Source organism: Pan troglodytes, chromosome 17 (genome assembly GCF_028858775.2).
Source record: "Pan troglodytes isolate AG18354 chromosome 17, NHGRI_mPanTro3-v2.0_pri, whole genome shotgun sequence".
NCBI classification, from domain to species: Eukaryota; Metazoa; Chordata; class Mammalia; order Primates; family Hominidae; genus Pan; species Pan troglodytes.
Window position 1 is genome coordinate 56,954,665 of NC_072415.2, and position 21,162 is coordinate 56,975,826.

Here is a 21,162-nt window from a genome sequence, read left to right on the forward strand (position 1 = left end):
TCTAAAAGAAAACACCAACAGCAAGAAATCATTTTGCGTAGTCGGAGTTATCAGTGTCAACTGATGGATTGAGAGTTTGTGTCTAAGAAGTCCTTCCTTATGTACTGGATGATTTCAAAAGAAAGGAAAAAAGACGAAAGGGAATCTCACAGCTTGTACCTGATTTGTGATTGCAACTAGGGCGTTATTTAAAAGACGAGATCAGTGAACCACCAAAGCGGAATTGATCCGAATGCGTTCATAAAATCTTCTGAATTCTGAGGTGTCCTCCAAGCAGGGAGGCAGTGGCTGGGTGTGGGAGGCAAAAATCGCAGGGCCAGCACTTGACACCTGCAGGATTGGGAGGCTGAACTTTGCACCAAGCCAAGGGTTCTGGTGTCCGTCGGAAGTTTCGTTCCCCAGCCCGCATTGACTTTGCATTGGCCCTCCTCCCCCCAGATTTTATGTGTAAGGCAAGTCCTGAGTTTATCGTCGGGAGAATCTTCCCTTGTAGTCTCGAATTGCCTTGGCCATCAGCGGGGCCACTTTCTTGGCAGCCTGTTTTCGGGTTTTGTCCGCGGGCGCCGCGTGCTGATTGCTGCTGCCGCCGCTAATGCTGCCGCCGTCGCCGTCCCCGAGGCCGGAGGGAGCCTGGCTGCTTCCTGCGGGCTTGGGGGCTGGCTCGATGTCTCCATTTCGGGGGTCAGCGGCTCCTGCAGACTCCTCTTGCCTCCTGGAAGCATCATAAGGCGTCTTGGCCACAGAGTTGAAACAGATCATCTTTGTCTGTCGGCCGCTGGGTTTGTTTTCACGTGCGGATCGGATTTTCGTGGTCACTACTCGCAGCCGCTGCTCTCGGGCGTCCCGAAGCCGCAGGTACAGCTCCCGCCAAGACTCGTGCTCCTGTGGCTTTTCTTCCTTGAAGTCCCGGAGACAATGAATCCTCCATAATTCATCTGTCTCTCGAGCGAGTGCGGGATTGTCTTTCTCTGTGCGGTAGAGCTGATCGGGCGTCCACCCTTCCAGAACGGGTTCAAGAACCGAGTAGGGGACCCCTTCCACGTCGCCGAGGGCGTCCGGATTGTTCCTAGGCACCCGGAGGCACTGCTGGCGCAGCGTCGGCACCTGGAGCTGGCAGGCAGGCCTGGAGCCCGAGTACACCGGCATCTTAGCGTTCACTCTGCGTCCAGGGAAAGCAGCTTCCTCCTGGAGCGTTGGCGCGGAGAGTGCTTCTGGGTTTGCCTGGGAGGTCATGGCCTCAAAAGCGGACAGCAGATCGTAGTTGGCCTGCATCCAGGCCTCTGAGGGGTCCCAGAGCTCTGAGAAGACATGGCTGGGCACCGTTTTCGGCCCGGCGGAATCGGCGCCGGCCGCCTGCAGCCTCTCTGACTGGCTTTCCTGGACAGGAGGCGATTTCTGAGCCGAAGCCCCTCGGGACGATTTGTGCCCCTTGCTGTGGCTCCCCACCGCTTCCCCCTGGGGTTGGCCCTGGCAGCCTTGACCCAGCAGAGGCCCACCCTGAGCGGCGTGAGCGTGGCCTCTCCCGGGTTGCTCCCCGGGCACAGCGGGCTCAGGGCCCTCGGGCATCGGGAGGGGAGCGGTGCGCGTTGGAGGGTCCCGATGGGGGCCGGAATCAGCTGGGGCCATTCTGGGGCGCTTTCTCTCGGCTCTGGGCTCGCGACTGGGAGACCTCGGGTGAGGTCTCTGTTGCCCCGGAGGTGTTGTGCGTGCTGTCCGTCTGTGCTCAGGGCTGTGAGATGGGCTCCTGGGGGCCGTCGCGTTTTCTGGGAAGCCCCAGGCCTTTCCCCGGTCCTGAAGAGCCTCCCCGAAGCGCTGTCGGGAAGCGCTCTCCTCAGGGTCCTGTGGGTCAGGCCCGGGGTTTCGGTCCACGAGCACCAGCTTCTTCCACCGGGCCGCCAAGTCTCTGGCAAAGTCGCCCACGTGCTGGTGCTTCCGCAGGCGCTTCACCGTCTTTCTGATTCCAGTCTCCGCCAGGATGTCTGCCGTCATGGGCAAGGCGGAGAGTTTCTGCAAATATTTCTCTAGCTTTTTCGGGTCCGTCTTAGTGGCCAGACGCACCTGCAGCTTCTCCACTGCGGGCAGCGTAGTGGACCCTGCCGCCATCTCGCCAGAGCTGTGCAGGCGTCGCTGTCCTCACGGTCGCGGCTCTGTCCGAGCTCGGGGCGGCGGCACAGGCAGTCTGGGGTGGCCGGTCCTCGCTGCCCGGTCGCCAGGCAGCGACCTCGGGATGTGGAGTCACAGCCTGGAGCGAGCTGGGTCCTCGGAGCAGCGGGCCACTTGGTCTGGAACGCCGGTCCTTGCAGACAGCTGAGCAGGCCCGCTTCTGTTCCTCGGGATGTGCAGCCGCAGCCTGGAGTGACCTGTGCGGTGCGCCGTCCAAGGCGGAGTGAAGCTCCGCTGCCAGAGCCCGGCCTTATATAGCCAGCCCCGGGCCCACCCAGGGCTCAAGACCTGACCCCCTGGGCCCCTGGGCTGCCCCGCCCCGATAGGAATTCATTCCTTCAGCCCAATGCAGCCAATCGGGACGGTCCACGCCTGGTGGACTGCTGTGCCCCGCAGGTTCATTAGGTTAATTGCAGCCTGGACACACCCCACTGAGTTCTACCGTTGGCCCTCCATGTTCCCAGCTTCCACATCTGTGGATTCCAAAAGACAGAGAGAGTATCTTCTTGGGAGTAAAAGCGAAAATAACAACACCGCAAGACAGAATCGTAGGAAGAGGAACCAACAGAGGATGACAGCTCTTTACCTGGGATTGACGTTGTGTGAGGGGACTTGGAAACATTGGTAGAAAAGTGGGATTAAGGGAGAAAGAGGAAAAAGGCGTATTTTACTCCTCAACCTCGGCTCCATGAACATCAAGACCCTTCTGGAAGCGGTGTCTTTTCCCCGCCGTCTAGCCCATCCCTAAAGCCCCCAGGGTCCTGGGAATTTAACTATTTCCATGCAATCTCTTTTCCATTGTTAACTGAAGAAAACTGGGTGCCCCTTACAGGTTTTCCAAGACAAGGAAACAAAGAGAAGTCAGCAGGCGCCAAATCAGGACTGTGAGGTGGACGCCTCACGGTTTCCCATGGCAAGTCTTGCCCAGCTGCCCTTGTTCGAAGAAAGGCATGATCAGGAACACTGTCGTGGTGGAGAAGAACTCTCTGGTGGGGACCTTCTTCGCTCCAGCTTTGGCTAACTTTCTGAAAACGCTCTGCTAGCGAGCAGATGTGATCAGGGTTTGGCCCTGCAGAAAGTCAACCAGCAGAATCCCTCTAGCATCCCCCCTCCCCCCCCCCCGCAACGGTGGCCATGACCTCTGCTCTTGACTGCTCCTCTGCAGCTTCGACTGGAGCACTGCCACCTCTTGGTAGCCATGGCTTCGTGCTTGGTCTTCAGGATCCTGCCGGTAGAGCCAGGTTTCATCTCCTGTGACCAATCTTGGAAGAAATGCTTCAGGATCTTGCTCCCACCGGTTGTTTAAAATCTCCTCGGAAAGGCTTGCTCTGGCCTGCAGCTGATATTGGTGCCACGGTTTGGGCAGCCGAGTTCCACTCTCACCTGTCAGTCCAAATGAGGAAAACAGAACCATTTGAAGTGTCTATGGTGTCGGCTATTGTTTCTGCTGTCAGCGGCGATTTCGCTTAATGTTTACATTCTCACGTGACTTTCTCTCTCTCTCTCTCTCAGTGTGTGTGTGTGTGTGTGTGTGTGTGTGTTTCTTCCGCAGAAAGATAATCGTTATAGCCTGAGAATCGGGGAATGGGGATGCGGGTGTTAAGCCTTTTCTGAGAATTACCCTCCGTGTTGTGTAGAGAAATAAATAAATTTGCTGTGTTTCCAGACTTCCAGCTGCCTCACGAAGAGGATCGTAGTGCAATACTGGCGATGCTTCCAGAGCTCCCTGAATGAGGTTTATCTTGTAAACAGGTGGGAAGAGAATTGAGCTGTCCTGGGTCAGTGTAGTAATGTTACAGCAGGATCCTTAGGTTGATGCTGAATTCTATCTGGGGTAGATTTATATTTTGTGCGGGGGTTGTTTCCTTTCTGTGTTTTCGAGCGGGATTGTCGCTGTGGGAGCAGGGATCTGCTAAGGTTTGTCTCGTTCTCCAGTAATGAATGAGTTTAATGGGTGCAGCCGCTGTTTTCAGTAGCATGCCAGTGGGGGCATCGATGAGCTATGAGGGGCTAGAGCTTGCTCGGATTGTTTCCTTGTGTTTGTGTTTTGAGTTGCGTTTGCTTGTATCATGTTTGTTTTGCATTTTGGCAGGGGAAACGTTTTCCAGGAAGAAAGGTTGTTGCCAGTGGATTTGGTTCCGAGGGGCTGGGGTTTCTGGCTGGGAGTGGGGAGGGGCTGCACCGTGATCGGTGGCTACTCCACCTCCAGTAAGAGCGTGTGGCTTCTCTGCCTTGGGGAGGATATTCTGCTCTCTTGTGAGTTTTGCAAGCCACCCGAGATTCTCTCTTGAATTGCTGTCAAGAAATAGAGACCGGCGTTGTCTCTGGCCCTTGCTGGGGAAGCTTTTCTGAGGTTTTGTGTTTTTAATTTGAGACGGAGTTTGGCTTTTGATGTCCAGGCTGGAGTGCAATGGTGGGATCTGGGCTCACTGCAAACTCGGCCTCCCGGGTTCAAGCGATTCTCCTGTCTCAGCCCCCTGAGTAGCTGGGATTACAGGCGCTCGCCAGCAAGCCCAACCGAGTTTCGTCTTTTTAGAAGAGACCGGATTTCCTCATGCTGGTCAGGCTGGTCTGCAACTCCGCACCTCAGGGGGTCCGCCGGCCTCCACCTCCCAAAGCGATGGGAATAGAGGCGTGAGTCACCGTGCCCGGACATGTCTGAGTTTCACAGGGTCGCTTGATTGGATTATGTCCCCTTCCCCGGAACGAATGCTTTTCTGTCTTCCTTAAGGGTAGTATCTCTGTGGCACCCTGTTCTGGCTCCTTACGTGTTCTTCAGGCTTGAAGGCCTCTTTTCACGTGCACCGGCATCCACTCAGGTGCCTGCTTCCAGAAGCTTCCCAGCACCCACTCTGCTGACAGCCAAGGGCACAGGACTTTGATCTCTTCTGCTGCCCTTGCTGGGTTTTGCCTTGTGGCTTAGGTCTTTCTATTTCTCTCTCTACCCCTCACTGTCGGTAACGCCTAAGAACCAAGTTTACTTAATGGTGTGTGTGTGTGTGTGTGTGTGTGCGCGTGCGTGTGCGTGCTTATGCGTGCGTGCGTGTGTGTGCGTGTGTCTTTCTTTGTGTGTATGTGTGTGTGTCGTATCTGGCACACGGACCTGTCATTAGCAGCCCGCGTGAAGCCAACAAATGCCCTGAGTTAGAATGCAAACTTTCACCAAAGCTTGCAGGAGCTCGTAGGAGGTGAACTCAGGGTAGTTAACCCGGTCATCTCACGGTAATTAGAAACTCTGATTGGCAGGTTTAGACTTCCTGATGGAGAACCTAAAGAAGCTGATTAAGGTGTCGCCATTCTTTCACAGGGGTTCTGGGTGAAAAGATTGGGATTGATTCTTTGCGGTGCTTAGTAAAAGTAGTTTGACTTAAGGAACGTAACAGTTGTTAGCATTTATGTATGAAATCCAAGAGTTCCTCTCTTCAAATAAACAGCAGGTTTCTTTGAGATGTGCTCCGCTTGTGTCACCCCGGCTGGAGTGCAGTGGAATGAGGAAGGGTCACTGCAGCCTCCGCTTGCCCAGCTCAGGCGATCCTGCCACCTCAGCCCTCTAAGAAGCTGGGACCACAGGGGCCGTGCCACCACGCCGGGCTCATTTTGGTATCTTTTGTGGAGACGGGGTTTCTCCGTTTGGCCCAGCCTGTTCTCCACCTCCTGGGCTGCAGCGATCTGCTTTCCTCGGCCTCCCAGAGGAGGATGGCTGACGATTACAGGATCACGCCCGGCCTTTTCTCTAAAAGAAAACACCAACAGCAAGAAAACATTTTGCGTAGTCGGAGTTATCAGTGTCAACTGATGGATTGAGAGTTTGTGTCTAAGAAGTCCTTCCTTATGTACTGGATGATTTCAAAAGAAAGGAAAAAAGACGAAAGGGAATCTCACAGCTTGTACCTGATTTGTGATTGCAACTAGGGCGTTATTTAAAAGACGAGATCAGTGAACCACCAAAGCGGAATTGATCCGAATGCGTTCATAAAATCTTCTGAATTCTGAGGTGTCCTCCAAGCAGGGAGGCAGTGGCTGGGTGTGGGAGGCAAAAATCGCAGGGCCAGCACTTGACACCTGCAGGATTGGGAGGCTGAACTTTGCACCAAGCCAAGGGTTCTGGTGTCCGTCGGAAGTTTCGTTCCCCAACCCGCATTGACTTTGCATTGGCCCTCCTCCCCCCAGATTTTATGTGTAAGGCAAGTCCTGAGTTTATCGTCGGGAGAATCTTCCCTTGTAGTCTCGAATTGCCTTGGCCATCAGCGGGGCCACTTTCTTGGCAGCCTGTTTTCGGGTTTTGTCCGCGGGCGCCGCGTGCTGATTGCTGCTGCCGCCGCTAATGCTGCCGCCGTCGCCGTCCCCGAGGCCGGAGGGAGCCTGGCTGCTTCCTGCGGGCTTGGGGGCTGGCTCGATGTCTCCATTTCGGGGGTCAGCGGCTCCTGCAGACTCCTCTTGCCTCCTGGAAGCATCATAAGGCGTCTTGGCCACAGAGTTGAAACAGATCATCTTTGTCTGTCGGCCGCTGGGTTTGTTTTCACGTGCGGATCGGATTTTCGTGGTCACTACTCGCAGCCGCTGCTCTCGGGCGTCCCGAAGCCGCAGGTACAGCTCCCGCCAAGACTCGTGCTCCTGTGGCTTTTCTTCCTTGAAGTCCCGGAGACAATGAATCCTCCATAATTCATCTGTCTCTCGAGCGAGTGCGGGATTGTCTTTCTCTGTGCGGTAGAGCTGATCGGGCGTCCACCCTTCCAGAACGGGTTCAAGAACCGAGTAGGGGACCCCTTCCACGTCGCCGAGGGCGTCCGGATTGTTCCTAGGCACCCGGAGGCACTGCTGGCGCAGCGTCGGCACCTGGAGCTGGCAGGCAGGCCTGGAGCCCGAGTACACCGGCATCTTAGCGTTCACTCTGCGTCCAGGGAAAGCAGCTTCCTCCTGGAGCGTTGGCGCGGAGAGTGCTTCTGGGTTTGCCTGGGAGGTCATGGCCTCAAAAGCGGACAGCAGATCGTAGTTGGCCTGCATCCAGGCCTCTGAGGGGTCCCAGAGCTCTGAGAAGACATGGCTGGGCACCGTTTTCGGCCCGGCGGAATCGGCGCCGGCCGCCTGCAGCCTCTCTGACTGGCTTTCCTGGACAGGAGGCGATTTCTGAGCCGAAGCCCCTCGGGACGATTTGTGCCCCTTGCTGTGGCTCCCCACCGCTTCCCCCTGGGGTTGGCCCTGGCAGCCTTGACCCAGCAGAGGCCCACCCTGAGCGGCGTGAGCGTGGCCTCTCCCGGGTTGCTCCCCGGGCACAGCGGGCTCAGGGCCCTCGGGCATCGGGAGGGGAGCGGTGCGCGTTGGAGGGTCCCGATGGGGGCCGGAATCAGCTGGGGCCATTCTGGGGCGCTTTCTCTCGGCTCTGGGCTCGCGACTGGGAGACCTCGGGTGAGGTCTCTGTTGCCCCGGAGGTGTTGTGCGTGCTGTCCGTCTGTGCTCAGGGCTGTGAGATGGGCTCCTGGGGGCCGTCGCGTTTTCTGGGAAGCCCCAGGCCTTTCCCCGGTCCTGAAGAGCCTCCCCGAAGCGCTGTCGGGAAGCGCTCTCCTCAGGGTCCTGTGGGTCAGGCCCGGGGTTTCGGTCCACGAGCACCAGCTTCTTCCACCGGGCCGCCAAGTCTCTGGCAAAGTCGCCCACGTGCTGGTGCTTCCGCAGGCGCTTCACCGTCTTTCTGATTCCAGTCTCCGCCAGGATGTCTGCCGTCATGGGCAAGGCGGAGAGTTTCTGCAAATATTTCTCTAGCTTTTTCGGGTCCGTCTTAGTGGCCAGACGCACCTGCAGCTTCTCCACTGCGGGCAGCGTAGTGGACCCTGCCGCCATCTCGCCAGAGCTGTGCAGGCGTCGCTGTCCTCACGGTCGCGGCTCTGTCCGAGCTCGGGGCGGCGGCACAGGCAGTCTGGGGTGGCCGGTCCTCGCTGCCCGGTCGCCAGGCAGCGACCTCGGGATGTGGAGTCACAGCCTGGAGCGAGCTGGGTCCTCGGAGCAGCGGGCCACTTGGTCTGGAACGCCGGTCCTTGCAGACAGCTGAGCAGGCCCGCTTCTGTTCCTCGGGATGTGCAGCCGCAGCCTGGAGTGACCTGTGCGGTGCGCCGTCCAAGGCGGAGTGAAGCTCCGCTGCCAGAGCCCGGCCTTATATAGCCAGCCCCGGGCCCACCCAGGGCTCAAGACCTGACCCCCTGGGCCCCTGGGCTGCCCCGCCCCGATAGGAATTCATTCCTTCAGCCCAATGCAGCCAATCGGGACGGTCCACGCCTGGTGGACTGCTGTGCCCCGCAGGTTCATTAGGTTAATTGCAGCCTGGACACACCCCACTGAGTTCTACCGTTGGCCCTCCATGTTCCCAGCTTCCACATCTGTGGATTCCAAAAGACAGAGAGAGTATCTTCTTGGGAGTAAAAGCGAAAATAACAACACCGCAAGACAGAATCGTAGGAAGAGGAACCAACAGAGGATGACAGCTCTTTACCTGGGATTGACGTTGTGTGAGGGGACTTGGAAACATTGGTAGAAAAGTGGGATTAAGGGAGAAAGAGGAAAAAGGCGTATTTTACTCCTCAACCTCGGCTCCATGAACATCAAGACCCTTCTGGAAGCGGTGTCTTTTCCCCGCCGTCTAGCCCATCCCTAAAGCCCCCAGGGTCCTGGGAATTTAACTATTTCCATGCAATCTCTTTTCCATTGTTAACTGAAGAAAACTGGGTGCCCCTTACAGGTTTTCCAAGACAAGGAAACAAAGAGAAGTCAGCAGGCGCCAAATCAGGACTGTGAGGTGGACGCCTCACGGTTTCCCATGGCAAGTCTTGCCCAGCTGCCCTTGTTCGAAGAAAGGCATGATCAGGAACACTGTCGTGGTGGAGAAGAACTCTCTGGTGGGGACCTTCTTCGCTCCAGCTTTGGCTAACTTTCTGAAAACGCTCTGCTAGCGAGCAGATGTGATCAGGGTTTGGCCCTGCAGAAAGTCAACCAGCAGAATCCCTCTAGCATCCCCCCTCCCCCCCCCGCAACGGTGGCCATGACCTCTGCTCTTGACTGCTCCTCTGCAGCTTCGACTGGAGCACTGCCACCTCTTGGTAGCCATGGCTTCGTGCTTGGTCTTCAGGATCCTGCCGGTAGAGCCAGGTTTCATCTCCTGTGACCAATCTTGGAAGAAATGCTTCAGGATCTTGCTCCCACCGGTTGTTTAAAATCTCCTCGGAAAGGCTTGCTCTGGCCTGCAGCTGATATTGGTGCCACGGTTTGGGCAGCCGAGTTCCACTCTCACCTGTCAGTCCAAATGAGGAAAACAGAACCATTTGAAGTGTCTATGGTGTCGGCTATTGTTTCTGCTGTCAGCGGCGATTTCGCTTAATGTTTACATTCTCACGTGACTTTCTCTCTCTCTCTCTCTCTCTCAGTGTGTGTGTGTGTGTGTGTGTGTGTGTGTGTGTGTGTGTGTGTTTCTTCCGCAGAAAGATAATCGTTATAGCCTGAGAATCGGGGAATGGGGATTCGGGTGTTAAGCCTTTTCTGAGAATTACCCTCCGTGTTGTGTAGAGAAATAAATAAATTTGCTGTGTTTCCAGACTTCCAGCTGCCTCACGAAGAGGATCGTAGTGCAATACTGGCGATGCTTCCAGAGCTCCCTGAATGAGGTTTATCTTGTAAACAGGTGGGAAGAGAATTGAGCTGTCCTGGGTCAGTGTAGTAATGTTACAGCAGGATCCTTAGGTTGATGCTGAATTCTATCTGGGGTAGATTTATATTTTGTGCGGGGGTTGTTTCCTTTCTGTGTTTTCGAGCGGGATTGTCGCTGTGGGAGCAGGGATCTGCTAAGGTTTGTCTCGTTCTCCAGTAATGAATGAGTTTAATGGGTGCAGCCGCTGTTTTCAGTAGCATGCCAGTGGGGGCATCGATGAGCTATGAGGGGCTAGAGCTTGCTCGGATTGTTTCCTTGTGTTTGTGTTTTGAGTTGCGTTTGCTTGTATCATGTTTGTTTTGCATTTTGGCAGGGGAAACGTTTTCCAGGAAGAAAGGTTGTTGCCAGTGGATTTGGTTCCGAGGGGCTGGGGTTTCTGGCTGGGAGTGGGGAGGGGCTGCACCGTGATCGGTGGCTACTCCACCTCCAGTAAGAGCGTGTGGCTTCTCTGCCTTGGGGAGGATATTCTGCTCTCTTGTGAGTTTTGCAAGCCACCCGAGATTCTCTCTTGAATTGCTGTCAAGAAATAGAGACCGGCGTTGTCTCTGGCCCTTGCTGGGGAAGCTTTTCTGAGGTTTTGTGTTTTTAATTTGAGACGGAGTTTGGCTTTTGATGTCCAGGCTGGAGTGCAATGGTGGGATCTGGGCTCACTGCAAACTCGGCCTCCCGGGTTCAAGCGATTCTCCTGTCTCAGCCCCCTGAGTAGCTGGGATTACAGGCGCTCGCCAGCAAGCCCAACCGAGTTTCGTCTTTTTAGAAGAGACCGGATTTCCTCATGCTGGTCAGGCTGGTCTGCAACTCCACACCTCAGGGGGTCCGCCGGCCTCCACCTCCAGGCGTGAGTCACCGTGCCCGGACATGTCTGAGTTTCACAGGGTCGCTTGATTGGATTATGTCCCCTTCCCCGGAACGAATGCTTTTCTGTCTTCCTTAAGGGTAGTATCTCTGTGGCACCCTGTTCTGGCTCCTTACGTGTTCTTCAGGCTTGAAGGCCTCTTTTCACGTGCACCGGCATCCACTCAGGTGCCTGCTTCCAGAAGCTTCCCAGCACCCACTCTGCTGACAGCCAAGGGCACAGGACTTTGATCTCTTCTGCTGCCCTTGCTGGGTTTTGCCTTGCGGCTTAGGTCTTTCTATTTCTCTCTCTACCCCTCACTGTCAGTAACGCCTAAGAACCAAGTTTACTTAATGGTGTGTGTGTGTGTGTGCGCGTGCGTGTGCGTGCTTATGCGTGCGTGCTTATGCGTGCGTGCGTGTGTGTGCGTGTGTCTTTCTTTGTGTGTATGTGTGTGTGTCGTATCTGGCACACGGACCTGTCATTAGCAGCCCGCGTGAAGCCAACAAATGCCCTGAGTTAGAATGCAAACTTTCACCAAAGCTTGCAGGAGCTCGTAGGAGGTGAACTCAGGGTAGTTAACCCGGTCATCTCACGGTAATTAGAAACTCTGATTGGCAGGTTTAGACTTCCTGATGGAGAACCTAAAGAAGCTGATTAAGGTGTCGCCATTCTTTCACAGGGGTTCTGGGTGAAAAGATTGGGATTGATTCTTTGCGGTGCTTAGTAAAAGTAGTTTGACTTAAGGAACGTAACAGTTGTTAGCATTTATGTATGAAATCCAAGAGTTCCTCTCTTCAAATAAACAGCAGGTTTCTTTGAGATGTGCTCCGCTTGTGTCGCCCCGGCTGGAGTGCAGTGGAATGAGGAAGGGTCACTGCAGCCTCCGCTTGCCCAGCTCAGGCGATCCTGCCACCTCAGCCCTCTAAGAAGCTGGGACCACAGGGGCCGTGCCACCACGCCGGGCTCATTTTGGTATCTTTTGTGGAGACGGGGTTTCTCCGTTTGGCCCAGCCTGTTCTCCACCTCCTGGGCTGCAGCGATCTGCTTTCCTCGGCCTCCCAGAGGAGGATGGCTGACGATTACAGGATCACGCCCGGCCTTTTCTCTAAAAGAAAACACCAACAGCAAGAAATCATTTTGCGTAGTCGGAGTTATCAGTGTCAACTGATGGATTGAGAGTTTGTGTCTAAGAAGTCCTTCCTTATGTACTGGATGATTTCAAAAGAAAGGAAAAAAGACGAAAGGGAATCTCACAGCTTGTACCTGATTTGTGATTGCAACTAGGGCGTTATTTAAAAGACGAGATCAGTGAACCACCAAAGCGGAATTGATCCGAATGCGTTCATAAAATCTTCTGAATTCTGAGGTGTCCTCCAAGCAGGGAGGCAGTGGCTGGGTGTGGGAGGCAAAAATCGCAGGGCCAGCACTTGACACCTGCAGGATTGGGAGGCTGAACTTTGCACCAAGCCAAGGGTTCTGGTGTCCGTCGGAAGTTTCGTTCCCCAGCCCGCATTGACTTTGCATTGGCCCTCCTCCCCCCAGATTTTATGTGTAAGGCAAGTCCTGAGTTTATCGTCGGGAGAATCTTCCCTTGTAGTCTCGAATTGCCTTGGCCATCAGCGGGGCCACTTTCTTGGCAGCCTGTTTTCGGGTTTTGTCCGCGGGCGCCGCGTGCTGATTGCTGCTGCCGCCGCTAATGCTGCCGCCGTCGCCGTCCCCGAGGCCGGAGGGAGCCTGGCTGCTTCCTGCGGGCTTGGGGGCTGGCTCGATGTCTCCATTTCGGGGGTCAGCGGCTCCTGCAGACTCCTCTTGCCTCCTGGAAGCATCATAAGGCGTCTTGGCCACAGAGTTGAAACAGATCATCTTTGTCTGTCGGCCGCTGGGTTTGTTTTCACGTGCGGATCGGATTTTCGTGGTCACTACTCGCAGCCGCTGCTCTCGGGCGTCCCGAAGCCGCAGGTACAGCTCCCGCCAAGACTCGTGCTCCTGTGGCTTTTCTTCCTTGAAGTCCCGGAGACAATGAATCCTCCATAATTCATCTGTCTCTCGAGCGAGTGCGGGATTGTCTTTCTCTGTGCGGTAGAGCTGATCGGGCGTCCACCCTTCCAGAACGGGTTCAAGAACCGAGTAGGGGACCCCTTCCACGTCGCCGAGGGCGTCCGGATTGTTCCTAGGCACCCGGAGGCACTGCTGGCGCAGCGTCGGCACCTGGAGCTGGCAGGCAGGCCTGGAGCCCGAGTACACCGGCATCTTAGCGTTCACTCTGCGTCCAGGGAAAGCAGCTTCCTCCTGGAGCGTTGGCGCGGAGAGTGCTTCTGGGTTTGCCTGGGAGGTCATGGCCTCAAAAGCGGACAGCAGATCGTAGTTGGCCTGCATCCAGGCCTCTGAGGGGTCCCAGAGCTCTGAGAAGACATGGCTGGGCACCGTTTTCGGCCCGGCGGAATCGGCGCCGGCCGCCTGCAGCCTCTCTGACTGGCTTTCCTGGACAGGAGGCGATTTCTGAGCCGAAGCCCCTCGGGACGATTTGTGCCCCTTGCTGTGGCTCCCCACCGCTTCCCCCTGGGGTTGGCCCTGGCAGCCTTGACCCAGCAGAGGCCCACCCTGAGCGGCGTGAGCGTGGCCTCTCCCGGGTTGCTCCCCGGGCACAGCGGGCTCAGGGCCCTCGGGCATCGGGAGGGGAGCGGTGCGCGTTGGAGGGTCCCGATGGGGGCCGGAATCAGCTGGGGCCATTCTGGGGCGCTTTCTCTCGGCTCTGGGCTCGCGACTGGGAGACCTCGGGTGAGGTCTCTGTTGCCCCGGAGGTGTTGTGCGTGCTGTCCGTCTGTGCTCAGGGCTGTGAGATGGGCTCCTGGGGGCCGTCGCGTTTTCTGGGAAGCCCCAGGCCTTTCCCCGGTCCTGAAGAGCCTCCCCGAAGCGCTGTCGGGAAGCGCTCTCCTCAGGGTCCTGTGGGTCAGGCCCGGGGTTTCGGTCCACGAGCACCAGCTTCTTCCACCGGGCCGCCAAGTCTCTGGCAAAGTCGCCCACGTGCTGGTGCTTTCGCAGGCGCTTCACCGTCTTTCTGATTCCAGTCTCCGCCAGGATGTCTGCCGTCATGGGCAAGGCGGAGAGTTTCTGCAAATATTTCTCTAGCTTTTTCGGGTCCGTCTTAGTGGCCAGACGCACCTGCAGCTTCTCCACTGCGGGCAGCGTAGTGGACCCTGCCGCCATCTCGCCAGAGCTGTGCAGGCGTCGCTGTCCTCACGGTCGCGGCTCTGTCCGAGCTCGGGGCGGCGGCACAGGCAGTCTGGGGTGGCCGGTCCTCGCTGCCCGGTCGCCAGGCAGCGACCTCGGGATGTGGAGTCACAGCCTGGAGCGAGCTGGGTCCTCGGAGCAGCGGGCCACTTGGTCTGGAACGCCGGTCCTTGCAGACAGCTGAGCAGGCCCGCTTCTGTTCCTCGGGATGTGCAGCCGCAGCCTGGAGTGACCTGTGCGGTGCGCCGTCCAAGGCGGAGTGAAGCTCCGCTGCCAGAGCCCGGCCTTATATAGCCAGCCCCGGGCCCACCCAGGGCTCAAGACCTGACCCCCTGGGCCCCTGGGCTGCCCCGCCCCGATAGGAATTCATTCCTTCAGCCCAATGCAGCCAATCGGGACGGTCCACGCCTGGTGGACTGCTGTGCCCCGCAGGTTCATTAGGTTAATTGCAGCCTGGACACACCCCACTGAGTTCTACCGTTGGCCCTCCATGTTCCCAGCTTCCACATCTGTGGATTCCAAAAGACAGAGAGAGTATCTTCTTGGGAGTAAAAGCGAAAATAACAACACCGCAAGACAGAATCGTAGGAAGAGGAACCAACAGAGGATGACAGCTCTTTACCTGGGATTGACGTTGTGTGAGGGGACTTGGAAACATTGGTAGAAAAGTGGGATTAAGGGAGAAAGAGGAAAAAGGCGTATTTTACTCCTCAACCTCGGCTCCATGAACATCAAGACCCTTCTGGAAGCGGTGTCTTTTCCCCGCCGTCTAGCCCATCCCTAAAGCCCCCAGGGTCCTGGGAATTTAACTATTTCCATGCAATCTCTTTTCCATTGTTAACTGAAGAAAACTGGGTGCCCCTTACAGGTTTTCCAAGACAAGGAAACAAAGAGAAGTCAGCAGGCGCCAAATCAGGACTGTGAGGTGGACGCCTCACGGTTTCCCATGGCAAGTCTTGCCCAGCTGCCCTTGTTCGAAGAAAGGCATGATCAGGAACACTGTCGTGGTGGAGAAGAACTCTCTGGTGGGGACCTTCTTCGCTCCAGCTTTGGCTAACTTTCTGAAAACGCTCTGCTAGCGAGCAGATGTGATCAGGGTTTGGCCCTGCAGAAAGTCAACCAGCAGAATCCCTCTAGCATCCCCCCTCCCCCCCCCCCCGCAACGGTGGCCATGACCTCTGCTCTTGACTGCTCCTCTGCAGCTTCGACTGGAGCACTGCCACCTCTTGGTAGCCATGGCTTCGTGCTTGGTCTTCAGGATCCTGCCGGTAGAGCCAGGTTTCATCTCCTGTGACCAATCTTGGAAGAAATGCTTCAGGATCTTGCTCCCACCGGTTGTTTAAAATCTCCTCGGAAAGGCTTGCTCTGGCCTGCAGCTGATATTGGTGCCACGGTTTGGGCAGCCGAGTTCCACTCTCACCTGTCAGTCCAAATGAGGAAAACAGAACCATTTGAAGTGTCTATGGTGTCGGCTATTGTTTCTGCTGTCAGCGGCGATTTCGCTTAATGTTTACATTCTCACGTGACTTTCTCTCTCTCTCTCTCTCTCTCAGTGTGTGTGTGTGTGTGTGTGTGTGTGTGTGTGTGTGTGTGTGTTTCTTCCGCAGAAAGATAATCGTTATAGCCTGAGAATCGGGGAATGGGGATTCGGGTGTTAAGCCTTTTCTGAGAATTACCCTCCGTGTTGTGTAGAGAAATAAATAAATTTGCTGTGTTTCCAGACTTCCAGCTGCCTCACGAAGAGGATCGTAGTGCAATACTGGCGATGCTTCCAGAGCTCCCTGAATGAGGTTTATCTTGTAAACAGGTGGGAAGAGAATTGAGCTGTCCTGGGTCAGTGTAGTAATGTTACAGCAGGATCCTTAGGTTGATGCTGAATTCTATCTGGGGTAGATTTATATTTTGTGCGGGGGTTGTTTCCTTTCTGTGTTTTCGAGCGGGATTGTCGCTGTGGGAGCAGGGATCTGCTAAGGTTTGTCTCGTTCTCCAGTAATGAATGAGTTTAATGGGTGCAGCCGCTGTTTTCAGTAGCATGCCAGTGGGGGCATCGATGAGCTATGAGGGGCTAGAGCTTGCTCGGATTGTTTCCTTGTGTTTGTGTTTTGAGTTGCGTTTGCTTGTATCATGTTTGTTTTGCATTTTGGCAGGGGAAACGTTTTCCAGGAAGAAAGGTTGTTGCCAGTGGATTTGGTTCCGAGGGGCTGGGGTTTCTGGCTGGGAGTGGGGAGGGGCTGCACCGTGATCGGTGGCTACTCCACCTCCAGTAAGAGCGTGTGGCTTCTCTGCCTTGGGGAGGATATTCTGCTCTCTTGTGAGTTTTGCAAGCCACCCGAGATTCTCTCTTGAATTGCTGTCAAGAAATAGAGACCGGCGTTGTCTCTGGCCCTTGCTGGGGAAGCTTTTCTGAGGTTTTGTGTTTTTAATTTGAGACGGAGTTTGGCTTTTGATGTCCAGGCTGGAGTGCAATGGTGGGATCTGGGCTCACTGCAAACTCGGCCTCCCGGGTTCAAGCGATTCTCCTGTCTCAGCCCCCTGAGTAGCTGGGATTACAGGCGCTCGCCAGCAAGCCCAACCGAGTTTCGTCTTTTTAGAAGAGACCGGATTTCCTCATGCTGGTCAGGCTGGTCTGCAACTCCACACCTCAGGGGGTCCGCCGGCCTCCACCTCCAGGCGTGAGTCACCGTGCCCGGACATGTCTGAGTTTCACAGGGTCGCTTGATTGGATTATGTCCCCTTCCCCGGAACGAATGCTTTTCTGTCTTCCTTAAGGGTAGTATCTCTGTGGCACCCTGTTCTGGCTCCTTACGTGTTCTTCAGGCTTGAAGGCCTCTTTTCACGTGCACCGGCATCCACTCAGGTGCCTGCTTCCAGAAGCTTCCCAGCACCCACTCTGCTGACAGCCAAGGGCACAGGACTTTGATCTCTTCTGCTGCCCTTGCTGGGTTTTGCCTTGCGGCTTAGGTCTTTCTATTTCTCTCTCTACCCCTCACTGTCAGTAACGCCTAAGAACCAAGTTTACTTAATGGTGTGTGTGTGTGTGTGCGCGTGCGTGTGCGTGCTTATGCGTGCGTGCTTATGCGTGCGTGCGTGTGTGTGCGTGTGTCTTTCTTTGTGTGTATGTGTGTGTGTCGTATCTGGCACACGGACCTGTCATTAGCAGCCCGCGTGAAGCCAACAAATGCCCTGAGTTAGAATGCAAACTTTCACCAAAGCTTGCAGGAGCTCGTAGGAGGTGAACTCAGGGTAGTTAACCCGGTCATCTCACGGTAATTAGAAACTCTGATTGGCAGGTTTAGACTTCCTGATGGAGAACCTAAAGAAGCTGATTAAGGTGTCGCCATTCTTTCACAGGGGTTCTGGGTGAAAAGATTGGGATTGATTCTTTGCGGTGCTTAGTAAAAGTAGTTTGACTTAAGGAACGTAACAGTTGTTAGCATTTATGTATGAAATCCAAGAGTTCCTCTCTTCAAATAAACAGCAGGTTTCTTTGAGATGTGCTCCGCTTGTGTCGCCCCGGCTGGAGTGCAGTGGAATGAGGAAGGGTCACTGCAGCCTCCGCTTGCCCAGCTCAGGCGATCCTGCCACCTCAGCCCTCTAAGAAGCTGGGACCACAGGGGCCGTGCCACCACGCCGGGCTCATTTTGGTATCTTTTGTGGAGACGGGGTTTCTCCGTTTGGCCCAGCCTGTTCTCCACCTCCTGGGCTGCAGCGATCTGCTTTCCTCGGCCTCCCAGAGGAGGATGGCTGACGATTACAGGATCACGCCCGGCCTTTTCTCTAAAAGAAAACACCAACAGCAAGAAAACATTTTGCGTAGTCGGAGTTATCAGTGTCAACTGATGGATTGAGAGTTTGTGTCTAAGAAGTCCTTCCTTATGTACTGGATGATTTCAAAAGAAAGGAAAAAAGACGAAAGGGAATCTCACAGCTTGTACCTGATTTGTGATTGCAACTAGGGCGTTATTTAAAAGACGAGATCAGTGAACCACCAAAGCGGAATTGATCCGAATGCGTTCATAAAATCTTCTGAATTCTGAGGTGTCCTCCAAGCAGGGAGGCAGTGGCTGGGTGTGGGAGGCAAAAATCGCAGGGCCAGCACTTGACACCTGCAGGATTGGGAGGCTGAACTTTGCACCAAGCCAAGGGTTCTGGTGTCCGTCGGAAGTTTCGTTCCCCAGCCCGCATTGACTTTGCATTGGCCCTCCTCCCCCCAGATTTTATGTGTAAGGCAAGTCCTGAGTTTATCGTCGGGAGAATCTTCCCTTGTAGTCTCGAATTGCCTTGGCCATCAGCGGGGCCACTTTCTTGGCAGCCTGTTTTCGGGTTTTGTCCGCGGGCGCCGCGTGCTGATTGCTGCTGCCGCCGCTAATGCTGCCGCCGTCGCCGTCCCCGAGGCCGGAGGGAGCCTGGCTGCTTCCTGCGGGCTTGGGGGCTGGCTCGATGTCTCCATTTCGGGGGTCAGCGGCTCCTGCAGACTCCTCTTGCCTCCTGGAAGCATCATAAGGCGTCTTGGCCACAGAGTTGAAACAGATCATCTTTGTCTGTCGGCCGCTGGGTTTGTTTTCACGTGCGGATCGGATTTTCGTGGTCACTACTCGCAGCCGCTGCTCTCGGGCGTCCCGAAGCCGCAGGTACAGCTCCCGCCAAGACTCGTGCTCCTGTGGCTTTTCTTCCTTGAAGTCCCGGAGACAATGAATCCTCCATAATTCATCTGTCTCTCGAGCGAGTGCGGGATTGTCTTTCTCTGTGCGGTAGAGCTGATCGGGCGTCCACCCTTCCAGAACGGGTTCAAGAACCGAGTAGGGGACCCCTTCCACGTCGCCGAGGGCGTCCGGATTGTTCCTAGGCACCCGGAGGCACTGCTGGCGCAGCGTCGGCACCTGGAGCTGGCAGGCAGGCCTGGAGCCCGAGTACACCGGCATCTTAGCGTTCACTCTGCGTCCAGGGAAAGCAGCTTCCTCCTGGAGCGTTGGCGCGGAGAGTGCTTCTGGGTTTGCCTGGGAGGTCATGGCCTCAAAAGCGGACAGCAGATCGTAGTTGGCCTGCATCCAGGCCTCTGAGGGGTCCCAGAGCTCTGAGAAGACATGGCTGGGCACCGTTTTCGGCCCGGCGGAATCGGCGCCGGCCGCCTGCAGCCTCTCTGACTGGCTTTCCTGGACAGGAGGCGATTTCTGAGCCGAAGCCCCTCGGGACGATTTGTGCCCCTTGCTGTGGCTCCCCACCGCTTCCCCCTGGGGTTGGCCCTGGCAGCCTTGACCCAGCAGAGGCCCACCCTGAGCGGCGTGAGCGTGGCCTCTCCCGGGTTGCTCCCCGGGCACAGCGGGCTCAGGGCCCTCGGGCATCGGGAGGGGAGCGGTGCGCGTTGGAGGGTCCCGATGGGGGCCGGAATCAGCTGGGGCCATTCTGGGGCGCTTTCTCTCGGCTCTGGGCTCGCGACTGGGAGACCTCGGGTGAGGTCTCTGTTGCCCCGGAGGTGTTGTGCGTGCTGTCCGTCTGTGCTCAGGGCTGTGAGATGGGCTCCTGGGGGCCGTCGCGTTTTCTGGGAAGCCCCAGGCCTTTCCCCGGTCCTGAAGAGCCTCCCCGAAGCGCTGTCGGGAAGCGCTCTCCTCAGGGTCCTGTGGGTCAGGCCCGGGGTTTCGGTCCACGAGCACCAGCTTCTTCCACCGGGCCGCCAAGTCTCTGGCAAAGTCGCCCACGTGCTGGTGCTTCCGCAGGCGCTTCACCGTCTTTCTGATTCCAGTCTCCGCCAGGATGTCTGCCGTCATGGGCAAGGCGGAGAGTTTCTGCAAATATTTCTCTAGCTTTTTCGGGTCCGTCTTAGTGGCCAGACGCACCTGCAGCTTCTCCACTGCGGGCAGCGTAGTGGACCCTGCCGCCATCTCGCCAGAGCTGTGCAGGCGTCGCTGTCCTCACGGTCGCGGCTCTGTCCGAGCTCGGGGCGGCGGCACAGGCAGTCTGGGGTGGCCGGTCCTCGCTGCCCGGTCGCCAGGCAGCGACCTCGGGATGTGGAGTCACAGCCTGGAGCGAGCTGGGTCCTCGGAGCAGCGGGCCACTTGGTCTGGAACGCCGGTCCTTGCAGACAGCTGAGCAGGCCCGCTTCTGTTCCTCGGGATGTGCAGCCGCAGCCTGGAGTGACCTGTGCGGTGCGCCGTCCAAGGCGGAGTGAAGCTCCGCTGCCAGAGCCCGGCCTTATATAGCCAGCCCCGGGCCCACCCAGGGCTCAAGACCTGACCCCCTGGGCCCCTGGGCTGCCCCGCCCCGATAGGAATTCATTCCTTCAGCCCAATGCAGCCAATCGGGACGGTCCACGCCTGGTGGACTGCTGTGCCCCGCAGGTTCATTAGGTTAATTGCAGCCTGGACACACCCCACTGAGTTCTACCGTTGGCCCTCCATGTTCCCAGCTTCCACATCTGTGGATTCCAAAAGACAGAGAGAGTATCTTCTTGGGAGTAAAAGCGAAAATAACAACACCGCAAGACAGAATCGTAGGAAGAGGAACCAACAGAGGATGACAGCTCTTTACCTGGGATTGACGTTGTGTGAGGGGACTTGGAAACATTGGTAGAAAAGTGGGATTAAGGGAGAAAGAGGAAAAAGGCGTATTTTACTCCTCAACCTCGGCTCCATGAACATCAAGACCCTTCTGGAAGCGGTGTCTTTTCCCCGCCGTCTAGCCCATCCCTAAAGCCCCCAGGGTCCTGGGAATTTAACTATTTCCATGCAATCTCTTTTCCATTGTTAACTGAAGAAAACTGGGTGCCCCTTACAGGTTTTCCAAGACAAGGAAACAAAGAGAAGTCAGCAGGCGCCAAATCAGGACTGTGAGGTGGACGCCTCACGGTTTCCCATGGCAAGTCTTGCCCAGCTGCCCTTGTTCGAAGAAAGGCATGATCAGGAACACTGTCGTGGTGGAGAAGAACTCTCTGGTGGGGACCTTCTTCGCTCCAGCTTTGGCTAACTTTCTGAAAACGCTCTGCTAGCGAGCAGATGTGATCAGGGTTTGGCCCTGCAGAAAGTCAACCAGCAGAATCCCTCTAGCATCCCCCCTCCCCCCCCCGCAACGGTGGCCATGACCTCTGCTCTTGACTGCTCCTCTGCAGCTTCGACTGGAGCACTGCCACCTCTTGGTAGCCATGGCTTCGTGCTTGGTCTTCAGGATCCTGCCGGTAGAGCCAGGTTTCATCTCCTGTGACCAATCTTGGAAGAAATGCTTCAGGATCTTGCTCCCACCGGTTGTT

At 56.2% G+C, this 21,162-nt stretch overlaps 5 protein-coding genes across 13 annotated transcripts in view; 1 reads left to right on the forward strand and 4 right to left on the reverse strand.

Annotated features, from left to right (window-relative positions):
- The window catches only part of KATNAL2 (katanin catalytic subunit A1 like 2), a 409,798-nt gene that overhangs the window by 186,831 nt on the left and 201,805 nt on the right, over window positions 1-21,162 (forward strand). The window lies entirely within an intron of this gene.
- LOC129137897 (elongin-A3) lies at window positions 466-2,103 on the reverse strand. Its single transcript, XM_054672199.2, has one exon. The coding sequence runs from the start codon at window positions 2,101-2,103 to the stop codon at window positions 466-468; it is 1,638 nt and encodes a 545-aa protein (XP_054528174.1).
- LOC134808679 (elongin-A3) lies at window positions 6,361-7,998 on the reverse strand. Its single transcript, XM_063796129.1, has one exon. The coding sequence runs from the start codon at window positions 7,996-7,998 to the stop codon at window positions 6,361-6,363; it is 1,638 nt and encodes a 545-aa protein (XP_063652199.1).
- Window positions 12,261-13,898, reverse strand: LOC129137904 (elongin-A3). The gene has a single exon (XM_054672207.2). The coding sequence runs from the start codon at window positions 13,896-13,898 to the stop codon at window positions 12,261-12,263; it is 1,638 nt and encodes a 545-aa protein (XP_054528182.1).
- LOC134808680 (elongin-A3) lies at window positions 18,164-19,801 on the reverse strand. Its single transcript, XM_063796130.1, has one exon. It carries the CDS (start codon window positions 19,799-19,801, stop codon window positions 18,164-18,166), a length of 1,638 nt encoding a protein of 545 aa, XP_063652200.1.

What these genes read in the sequence shown, in the direction of transcription:
- LOC129137897 (XM_054672199.2), bottom strand. Translation starts at nt 2,103, where the DNA reads ATGGCGGCAGGGTCCACTACGCTGCCCGCAGTGGAGAAGCTGCAGGTG.
- LOC134808679 (XM_063796129.1), bottom strand. Translation starts at nt 7,998, where the DNA reads ATGGCGGCAGGGTCCACTACGCTGCCCGCAGTGGAGAAGCTGCAGGTG.
- LOC129137904 (XM_054672207.2), bottom strand. Translation starts at nt 13,898, where the DNA reads ATGGCGGCAGGGTCCACTACGCTGCCCGCAGTGGAGAAGCTGCAGGTG.
- LOC134808680 (XM_063796130.1), bottom strand. Translation starts at nt 19,801, where the DNA reads ATGGCGGCAGGGTCCACTACGCTGCCCGCAGTGGAGAAGCTGCAGGTG.